Here is an 11,056-nt window from a genome sequence, read left to right as displayed (position 1 = left end):
AAAGGAGTTGTTTGTAGCTGCTAGTTTAGCTTAGTTTAGTGTTACTTGCGAGTACCTGTTGCTTTTGGTACCCACCCTTGCTTCTACACAGTTGTGTAGGTTGACAGCTCTATCAGATCCGGCTTATTACTCATTTTCATATTAGAGCTTCCAGACTTACTTGAGAGGTAGCGGTTCATTCCAGACGTGCCCTCAAGTTATCTATATTTACGGTTCTGTTCTATTCTAGAACTTTACTATGAGACTTGTATATTTTATTCAGATTCTATATTAGAGGTTTGTACATGTGACAACCAATTCTGGGGTTATGTTGAGTTTATTTAAAGACTTCCGCTTATCTTTCTATCTTATTTTTGTTTTATTAATTCTGTATCGTCGGGTTTTTGGGTGTTAGGCTGACGTGTCTGGTGGGGTTTGGGCACGTGCCATCACATCCGATTTTGGGGTGTGACAACTTGGGTTGCCACTTTTGGCCAAGTTAAATGTTTAACTTTTAACATTCTCAGTTATCTTATTGTTCAGTTCAGTTAAGTGTTATTGATCATTAGATATGAATATTGTCTTCCGCTGAGTTAAGTAAGCCAGGCCAAGGGTTCGCTTGGGGCAAGCAATGATCTTCGAGTGTCAGCCATGTCCAGGGTGTAGGCTCGAGGAGTGACATTCATAATCATATCGACCTATATTAACAAGTCTTCTTCATTTATGGACTTCATTTGTCAGATAACCTACCTATTTGTTTGCTTCTCTCCGGATATGAATGATATTCATCTTGGTGGCATCAAGTAAATACTTGCAATCTCTTATGACGTCCATTCTTTTATGCGGAATTAATCTCTTCTGACCAATTACAATTTGGATAGAAAAAAATGACCGTGTTTTGATATTTTATATATAAAAAATAAAGATCCATCACAAAAGAAACATAAAACTAAAAACAAATTTTGGACTATTTTCTTTGTCCTTTTTTATTGCTTAATATTTTACTTCCTCTCTGTCTCAGTCCCTTTCTCTATCATCATAATCAAATGGTTGTTAATTGTTACCCTTGCAACTTGAAGTGGGTCCATCCTATCAATTTCCTAGCCAATAATAATATGCCACGTGTATGAACATGTGATAATTAAACATCAAAATTCCCTAATTGAGTCATAAAGTGTGAGAATTGCATTAGAAATTATTGTATTATGTTATGTTCTTACCAACTAAGGAATCAAAGAATTTTTGTTGGGTTTTAGCGTTGTAGAGAAACAAGAAGAACAAAAAAACACCTATAAGGGTTAAACTGGTCTTTTAGATTTTATCAATCAAAGAAAAAAAAGGTACGTTGAAGAGCTAGCTACCTAATCAAATCTTTCTTTAGTTTTACAGTTTTCCCATGTTGAGTTTTACCTAAATACTCATTTCTTCCATCTGGGGTTTACTTTTTGTGAATGAATATGAGTTAAAGATGGGATTTTTAGTACATAGTGTTGAAAAAAGATTGTGTTTTTATCTTGGAGTGAGAAAATGTGTATTTATCTTTGTTGTATACTATTTCCTCTTTTCTAATTTGTTTGTGTTACTTTAATTTGTCGAAGTTTAAGAAAATTAACAAGACTTTTGAATCTTGTGTTATTAATGTTGTAGAACGTATGAAAATGTCATTTAATTTACTTCAAAAAAAGCTGAGGTTTTTTCCCCTTTGAAATTTCAGTTTGAGTCATTGGTTGGTAACTACTGGACTTTAACTTTTGCAATCCCCTTTCTTAATTTAGATTGTTGCTCTTATTTTTGGATGTTATGCATAATTTCTTTTGGTACATTGGAAAGAAAAATAAACTACATAAAAAAATTTAAAGTTGTTCATTAGCAATATGCTTAAGTTCGCTAGGAGAAGAAACTTTATGTTCTTAATAGTATTACAGGGCCTCTTCATGATTGTGATTCTCCATAAACAAGTAGTCTCCAGATACGTGCTTTGTATGTGTACCTGGACATATTAATGAGTGTGTTAGTTTTAAAAAATTGCATAAACGAAATATAACAATGCTTTTGACTTAGCTAGATACTTCATTTGTCTCAATTTATGTGACATTGTTTGATCAGGCACAAAGTTTAAGATATAAGAAGACTTTTGTGACACCTTGGATATCCACACATAATGGATCCAAGAATGTACATTGCTGCAAGGGAAGGGAGTATGGAAGATGGTGATTTTTCACTTGTTGATCATCTGAAAAGGGAGGAAGAAAATGGTTACCAAGTCACACCAAAGGGAAATACAATCCTCCATGTGGCAGCTCACTTTGGCCAACGAGGTTTCATGGGAGAAGTCCTTAAGTTTACCCCAGCGTTATTATGCTATAAGAATAAGAAAAATGAAACTGCGCTTCACATTGCAGCTAATTTAGGACAAAGTGAAGTGGTGAGTGAACTACTTAGCATAGAAGGAAAGGAGACACTTGTGAGGATGACGGATGACATTGGAGATATGGCCTTGCACAAGGCCGTTAGAAGTGGACACATTGACATTGTCAGGATGTTGGTGAAATTATTACTAGATCCTGAACACGACCTCCCAGCCAATAAGGCAGGGGAGACACCACTTTATTTGGCAGCAGAGTCTGGCTTTCATGATGCTTTGATTGAAATCTTGAACGTTTGCAAAGAACCAACTTATGTTGCAGGTCCATCCAATCGAACACCTCTACATGCAGCCGTAATTCAAGAACACACAGGTAAGTACCTTCTGGATGATTTCATCATATATAATATGGAAAATGATTAAATTTGTCCCTCTACTAATAAAAAGAAGCTATTTTTGTCTTTGGTTAAATTTATTTCAATAAATATACTGCTACAGTCATACTTATGATCTTGTTGAACGGAAAAATCATCATCATATATAATATTTGACTAATATATCCAGAATGCGTGAGATCACTATGGCAATGGAATAAACCTTTATGCGAAGAACTTGATAGATGGGGTTGGAATTCACTACACTATGCTGTTAAACAAGGATTGAAAGAAATAGTTTCCGATATGTTGGGATGGAAGAAATCTTTAGCCTACCTTCCGGCTGGCAGTGAAAATGACTGGACGACAACGTTTCACATCGCAGCTAGTGAAGGTGATGTATCGATGATATATAAGTTATTAAACCACTGCCCAGATTGTTGGGAAATGCTTAATAGCAATGGTCAAAATGCACTTCATGTTGCCTTATTGAACGGTCACAAAATGTTCGTCTCTGTCTTCTATGGGTCTGGATTTTGTAATAGCCTTGTTGATGAGGCAGATAAAGAAGGCAATACTCCACTCCATTTGCTTGCTGCCTCTGGGGACCATGTGCCGCAAATGATATTAGACCATCCTAGAGCAAAGAAGATGGTATTTAACAAACAAAATCAGACTCCACTTGACATAGCATTGTGTCGAACATGGACAATAAAGAAGGTACTCTCTCTTGTCCATGACAGATTGTATCGGTTTTCCCTCACTTCTTTGGACCGACTCAGTTAATGTGCCAGAAAATTTTATCTTCTTGAAGGGTGGTGTCATGCTTCGCAAGAGCATCCTCAATTCATTACTTTCTCTATAATAATGACTAATGCTGACATCTTCTGTTGCATTTGTGTTGAATATCATGCAATCTTGAAGGGTGGTTTCAATTTGGTTGGTTTTTGTACTGCTTTAGTAGTGATGTTTATTGAGTAATGGTGCTTTGTCATGATTCCTTCATTTCTGTTATTGAACTGCTTTGATCCATTTTTCATCGAGTCAAGGGTTTATCAGAAACAACATTTCTACCTCCAGGGTAGAGATAACGTCACCATACATGACCTACCTCCGGAGTAGAGATTACACTGAGACTGAGTATATATATTCTTCTTCTTGTTGTTGGTAAAGAAAAAAGTAGAGTAACAATGAACTATATCTTGTGTTTTCTAAAATGACCGCTATTTTGGACTATCTATTTTTAGCAAGGACGAAAATAAAATGAACCTAAGGGAGTAGTTATTAATTGCACTTCTTCTCAAGAATTATTACATTATACTATATCTTTCACTAGCTATCTGATCAATTTTATTACTACATGTCTCATATTAGGAGAAATTGGTACACGATTTTTGCAGTATAAATGGACAATTGGGACAACGTGACTTCAAGGTAAAACGGAAAACGGAAACAATCGGGAACATACAACAGATGAGGAAGGAGGATGATCATGACAAAGCTAAGAGAGTCAAAATAGAAATCGCAAAATTTATGAAGTCAACTCAACTACATGTAGTTGTAGCTACTCTAATAATGACAGTCACGTTCGCAGCTGGTTTCACATTACCAGGAGATTTAGACAGCGATACGTATGACAGTCCTACTAAAGGCCGGATGGCGATTCTATTAAAGAGAGCAGCGTTCCGTGCATTTGTTATTTCGGATGTCCTGGCATTTTCATGTTCAGCTGGTGCTATATTCATCTATTTCTTCATGGCAGATATGGATGTAGACTATAATGAAGAGCGTAAATGGGACTGGTTCAAAATGTTTCGGAGGAGCTATAATATAGCAGGTTCTTTGCAAGGTTTGGCAATGGGTGCAGTTGTAGTTGCATTTGTAACTGGTATGTATGCTACTTTAGCAAATTCACTTCTTGCTAATAGTGTTTGTGTCATTGGTTGTGTCACTGTTCTTGTGTACTTTTCGATTATCTTTTGGGTATAGCTAGGAGAGGTGTGCTTACTAGTAGTACTCGAACTACGTACATAACCTTATGGTTGGAGGTGATCAGGTGTGCTTACCATTCGAGCAACTCTCTGTTATCTAATATAGCTAGGAGATCAAACTTAATACTATTTTTTCCTTCATGTATAGAGAGATGCGATTGTGAATGATACTATTTGTTCTAGCATGATTTGCTTGAATTATTTTTCCCATTCCTCTTGTTATTGTTTCGAAATGAAGTAAATCGATTTGTGATTTATCAACACGTCTATATTTATTCAACAAGATCCAATAATTAGCTTGATTTCTTTAGGAGGCAATGTATGTAGCCATGTGTTTGTCTAAAAAAGTGTACCATGAGTCTAAGCCTTTCTATTTGTACCAGTTGAGTACGTCTGCCCAAGACACTTTAGTGTATATATTGTACTATTATAGGTAGAACTTTAGGACTCTTGCGTGAATAAGTAAAGCATTATGAAATCTTCAAGTAATATAGATCTATTCCCTTCTCGGGCTGTGTAATTTTACATGATATCAGGGCTCTAAACATAGAAGCTACGTTGTACAAATTTCTGTCCAAAAACAATGGCCTCTAGTTCCCTTTACCCCTCCTTGTCTCTTTTAGCCTCCGCCCTGCATCATCTCATGGTTGTTTGTCCTGTCATCTCTAGGGCCCTATTGTCACAATTATGACGTAAGTTTAACGACTTGGGTCGATCTTAAGCAAACAACACTCCAAAGTGAAATGGAAGTCATCCACCTAGGCCATGGGCCTTACTGATCACTCACCAACCTAAATCATTTATGTAATGTGATAAATCATTTATCTTTTGTTATTTTTTAAAAAGGCCATTCAAGGTGGAAATTAATACATTCAGCCACTTTACCTTGAGTTTTAAGCCAAAAAAAAAAAAAATTAAAACCCAATTGATCATTTTAACCAAAAATCACATGTATATATAAGATAAATTTTTGTATTTAATTTTGAACCCCTCACAAACAAGAAGTAAAGAGTGGGCGGTAGATCTCTTTAATAATTGACTCTCACGTTTTACGGCTCAAATCCCATTGTGAACAATGAACATTATATTTTTAGGTTCTCTTCATTTAATTTTGGGAACAATTTTTTACGTTTTTTTTTATTATTATAAAAAAAATTGCTAAAATGATACTCCCTCTGTCCCTAATTACTTGTTCATATTTCCCTTTTTAGTTGTCCCTAATTACTTGTCCATTTTGACAAATCAAGAAAGGACAATTTTTTTCACCTATTATATCCTCAATTAATTACTTTGAAAAAGGTAGAGCTTTTTGAAAATATTAAATTTTTAACTCATCCACTTCATAATTAATAGAAAATGGTAAATTCACTATGTCAATTATTGTTTTTTTAATAGATATGTCAATTCAAAAGTGGACAAGTAATTAGGGACAGAGGGAGTATATTTAAACCCAAAAAAATCAAAGGGGCCATTCCCAAAGGCTAACAATAGTTGTATAATGGACAACTATTGTTGGATAGAGGGAATATATACTATTACTTTCTTGGAATTGGGTTTTGTTGGCTTATCCGCACATTTATACTTTTATTATTTTTCGAACCCCTGAATAAAAATCTTGAATCCGTCACTGGCCCACCGAATATTTGACTGGTAAGCTCCTTTATACATTGATAAACACAAGGGCTAAAAAGGTCCAAATTGACAAGTTAAAATCAATTAAATTCATATAACTACAAGGTTCGAATTCGAATTTTGCTGGTAGCATCTAATTTATTAAATTAGATATGTTCATTATCACCTCGTCCCATATTAACAAGTCTTCTTCATTTGTCAGAAAATCTATATGCGTAGTTGTTTGTTTTTCTTCAGATATGAACGAAATTCATCTTGGTGACTTCAAGCAAATACTTATAATCTCTTATAACGTCTTATTCTTTTATGTGAAAATGATTTTTTATGATCAATTACAAATTTAATAGAAAAAAATAATCTTTTTAGATTTTTTGTATATAAAAATATAGATATATTGTAAAAAAAGACTTAAATAAAACTAATAATAAATTTGCACGATTTTGTCGTCTTAATTACTTTGATTTTTTTCCCTGTCTGGTTCACTCCCTTTCTCTATCATCATACTCCGACGGCTGTTAACTTCGCGACTTGAAGTGGGTCCACCACAAAAATTAATATATTTTGCTTACATAACTGAACACACAAAAAAAAAACATTTTTCATCATAATGAATACATACTTTATGCTACTAGGTTAAAGATTCGATTTTTTTCATTTAGGTTTTACTTTTTTTTCGGTGTGTATTAATATGGGTTAGAGATTCGATTTTGAGTAAATAGTGTCGATAAATATTGTGTTTTTTTTGTTGGGAGTAAGAAAATGTTTATATTTGTTTGTGTTGTGTTGTGTTGTGTTGTGTTAGGCGTTTGACCATGAAAATAAAAATTTAATTTATTTTATTTAGAATTTTTAAAAGTAGAATTGGAATTGTGTTTGCCATAATATTTGAATTTTTTGTTTTAGAATTTGAATGTGCTTTTATAAGGAAAAATTCTTTTGGCCAGAAAATTTGGTCAGAATTTGATCAAAATGGTAAAATAACATATTTCACACTATGTTATTTTACCTTTTTGAACATTTTTATGATTTTTTTTCACAGTTTTCTATTGTGCGATTATGCATATACAAAGAATTCAGAAATTTGATGGGGGACATTTGCAATATTGACGACACACATTTATTTGGTTGGTGGTTGTAGTTGATATTCTCTAATTTGGTTGGTAGAAAAAATAAATGAGATGCTTTTGGTAAAAAATAAGAAGTTGAGTAATATTAATGACACGTTTTTTTCGTTGATAAAAGTGTCGAGAAAAAAATATTGTGTTTTGTTAGGCGTTTGAACATGAAAATAAAAAATATTTTACTTTATTTAGAATTTTTAAAGGTAGAGTTGGAATTATGTTTGGCCATAATATTTGAATTTTTTTTTAGAATTTGAATGTGCGTTACTATAAATATGATTTCTTTTCACAATTTTCTATTATGAGATTATGCATATACAAAGAATTCAGGAATTTGATGGGGGGACATTTGCAATATTGACGACACACATTTATTTGATTGGTAGTTGTAGTTGACATTCTTTGATTTGGTTGGTAGAAAAAATAAATGAGATGCTTTTTGGTAAAAAATAAGAAGTTGAGGTAATATTAATGACACGTTTTTTTCTTGATGAAATTGCCCCTTTCCTCTTCCTCTTTTCTCTTCTCCTTTCTCCTTAGCCCTAGCGCGAAAATTCTGATTTTCTAAAACTGACTAAGTTCTGAATTGACCCATATTAAACTCCAAAAATCGGATTAAAATATTAGGGCAGTGAAAAAACTAAAATACCCCTTAAATTTCCGGATTGGACGTTTCCTTAATTCAATAGCCCAACTTCCAAAGGGTATAACTTGTTCATAGAAACTTGAAATCGTGTAAACTTGGCGGCGTTGGAAAGATCATTCCAAGGGTTTTCCAACCATATCTGGAACTACACCTAACTCCTCCTGAGCTAGAAGTTATGGTCATCTGAAGTTGACCAAAAACTCAACTTTAACTTGCTTAAAATTTTCCAGATTTCCTTATTCTTTCCAAAAATAACTATTTCCAGATTTTAAACTTCTTTCTAGTTCTTTCTAGTTGCGGGATGTTACAATATCTCCCCTTTGGGAACATTCGTCCTCGAATGAGATTTTCTCTTACTAGGCTAAAGGTAGTAACATCAAGTTTAAACACCCAACAAGCAAATACAACAACCAACATTCTTACTCATAATTTAGATAGTACTAAAAAGAAAATTAGTACCTTGGTTTGTGTTTTCTCCGGACTCGAAGATATGTGGATATCTCTTCTCCATATCCTCCTCAGCTTCCCAAGTAGCTTCCTTAACAAATTGATTCCTCCAAAAGACTTTGACTGATGCTACTTCTTTGTTCTCAACTTGCGAACTTGGCGATCTAGAATCTAAACAGGAACCTCCTCATAGGATAAGCTATCCTTGATCTCAATATTTTCAGTTGGTATGATCAATGAAGGATCGCTCATGCACTTCTTCAACATGGAGATGTGAAACACTGGATGAACCGTTGCTAGCTCTTGTGGTAGCTCCAACTCATAAGCTACATTGTCCATCATTTTGGCTATTCAATAAGGCCCAATATACCGGGGACTAAGCTTTCCCTTCTTACCAAACCTCATAACACCCTTCATGGGTGAAACTTTTAAATATACTCAATCATCTACTTCGAACTCTAACGACCTTATCCTAACATCAGTGTAGGATTTTTGACAACTCTGCGCCATTTTCAACCTCTCTTGAATCCCCTTCATCTTCTCCATAGCTTGGTGAACTAAATCTGGTCCTATCAACACTGCTTCACCAACTTCAAACCATCCAATAGGAGATCTGCATCTTCTCCCATAAAGAGCTTCATATAGAGCCATTTGGATGCTAGAGTGGTAACTGTTGTTGTAAGCAAACTCAATGAGAGGTAGGTGATCATCCCAATTCCCTTTGAAATCAATCACACAAGCCCTCAACATATCTTCTAATGTCTGAATAGTGCGCTCTGGTTGCCCATCTGTCTGAGGATGAAATGTAGTACTTAAGTTCACCTTTGAACCTAAGCCTTTTTGGAATGACTTCCAAAACTGTGCAGTAAATCGTGCACCTCTATCTGAAATAATAGAGACTGGAACCCCATTAAGTCTTACCACCTCTTGAATGTAAAGTTTAGCATAATCTTTTGCTGAGTTGGTGTCTTTACCGGTAAAAAGTGGGTTTATTTCGTCATCTTATCGACAATCACCCAAATATAATCATGCTGTCTGCGAGACCTTGGCAAGCATGTGATGAAATCCATATTAATCATCTCCCACTTTCATTCCGGAAGTTCTATACTCTGAGCCAAACCACCGGGCCTTTGGTGCTCTACTTTCACTTGTTGGCAATTTGGACACTTAGCAATAAACTCTGTAATGTCCTTCTTCATGACATTCCACCAATACACTTCTTTCAAATCACGATACATCTTGGTGGAACCTGGATGAATGGAATATCTGGAGCTATGAGCTTCCTCCATGATCCTCTCTTAGATTCCATCCACCATAGGTACGCACAATCTACCTAGATATCTCAAGACACTATCTCCCCCTTGTTCAAAAGCTAATACTTTTTGCTTATGAACATTTGCTTTTAAGTCTAGCAAAATGGGGTCTTGGTCTTGCTTCTCTTTCACTTCTGACACTAATGATGACTCAGCCCTATTCGTTACCACTATTCCTCCTTCTGTGGAATCCGTAAGTCTGACTCTCAGGCGCGCAAGTCTGTGCACATCTTTTGCTAACTCTCTTTTTTCTTTCTCAACATGGGCGGTACTACCCATAGATAACCTGCTTAAAGCATCAGCAACAACATTAGCCTTACCTGGGTGGTAAATAATACTCATGTCATAATCCTTGAGTAGCTCTAACCACCTCCTTTGTCTTAGATTAAGCTCTTTCTGAGTAAACACATACTGAAGACTCTTGTGATCAGTGAATACATCAACATGAACACCATATAAATAATAATGCTATATCTTCAAAGCGAATACTACAGCAGCTAACTCTAAGTCATGGGTTGGGTAGTTCTTCTCATGAACTTTCAACTGTCTGGAGGCATAAGCTATAACTTTGTCATTCTGCATAAACAGGCAACCCAAACCAACTCTAGATACATCACAATACACCATAAAACCTTGTGTACCTTCTGGTAAGGTCAATATTGGGGCAGTAGTTAACCTCTTTTACAATTCCTGAAAGCTTATCTCACAAGCTTCACACCATTGAAACTTAACTATTTTCTGAGTCAATTTCGTCAAAGGTGACGAAATAGACGAGAACCCCTCTACAAACCTTCTATAATAGCCAGCCAAACCCAAGAAGCTCTTAATATCAGTTGGAGATGTGGGTCTAGGCCAATAATGCACTGCCTTGATTTTCTGGGTATCAACTTTAATTCCATCTTCAGACATAATATGGCCTAAGAATGTTACAGACTCAAGCCAAAATTCACACTTAGAGAATTTAGCATATAATTCCTTATCTTTCAAAGTCTGAAGAACTATTCTGAGATGGCTAGCATGATCTTCTTCATTCCTTGAATATATTAGTATGTCATCAATGAAGATGATAACAAACATATCTAAATAAGGTTTGAAGACTCTGTTCATATGGTCCATGAACGCTGCTAGTGCATTGGTCAAACCAAAGGACATGACCAAAAACTCATAATGACCATATCTGGTTCTGAA

The 11,056-nt window shown here is 35.0% G+C and overlaps 2 protein-coding genes and 1 pseudogene across 7 annotated transcripts in view; 2 read left to right on the top strand and 1 right to left on the bottom strand.

Moving 5' to 3' along the window:
* LOC125877873 (ankyrin repeat-containing protein At5g02620-like) overlaps nucleotides 1-4,912 on the top strand; it is a 46,188-nt gene extending 41,276 nt beyond the window's left edge. Inside the window, exons 3-5 of one of the 6 annotated variants that reach the window (XM_049559157.1) lie at nucleotides 2,667-2,717; nucleotides 2,909-3,438; nucleotides 4,093-4,768. In XM_049559157.1, coding sequence (XP_049415114.1) covers nucleotides 2,667-2,717; nucleotides 2,909-3,438; nucleotides 4,093-4,707 — 1,196 coding nt within the window. In that variant the 3' untranslated portion in view covers nucleotides 4,708-4,768. The other 5 variants (XM_049559154.1, XR_007447640.1, XM_049559156.1 and 2 more) reach the window with 5 other exon arrangements.
* Nucleotides 1,156-11,056, top strand: part of LOC125877872 (ubiquitin carboxyl-terminal hydrolase 15) — a 106,861-nt gene continuing 96,960 nt past the window's right edge. The window contains exon 1 of the mRNA XM_049559151.1: nucleotides 1,156-1,319. The gene's annotated coding sequence lies outside the window, so the exon portion shown is untranslated. The remainder of the gene's footprint in view (nucleotides 1,320-11,056) is intronic.
* On the bottom strand, nucleotides 5,375-5,517 carry LOC125878046 (U1 spliceosomal RNA; annotated as a pseudogene).

Source organism: Solanum stenotomum, chromosome 9 (genome assembly GCF_019186545.1).
Source record: "Solanum stenotomum isolate F172 chromosome 9, ASM1918654v1, whole genome shotgun sequence".
Lineage (NCBI taxonomy): Eukaryota > Viridiplantae > Streptophyta > Magnoliopsida > Solanales > Solanaceae > Solanum > Solanum stenotomum.
The sequence above is the reverse complement of the archived record's forward strand: the minus strand, read 5'-3'. Positions and strand labels throughout refer to the sequence as shown.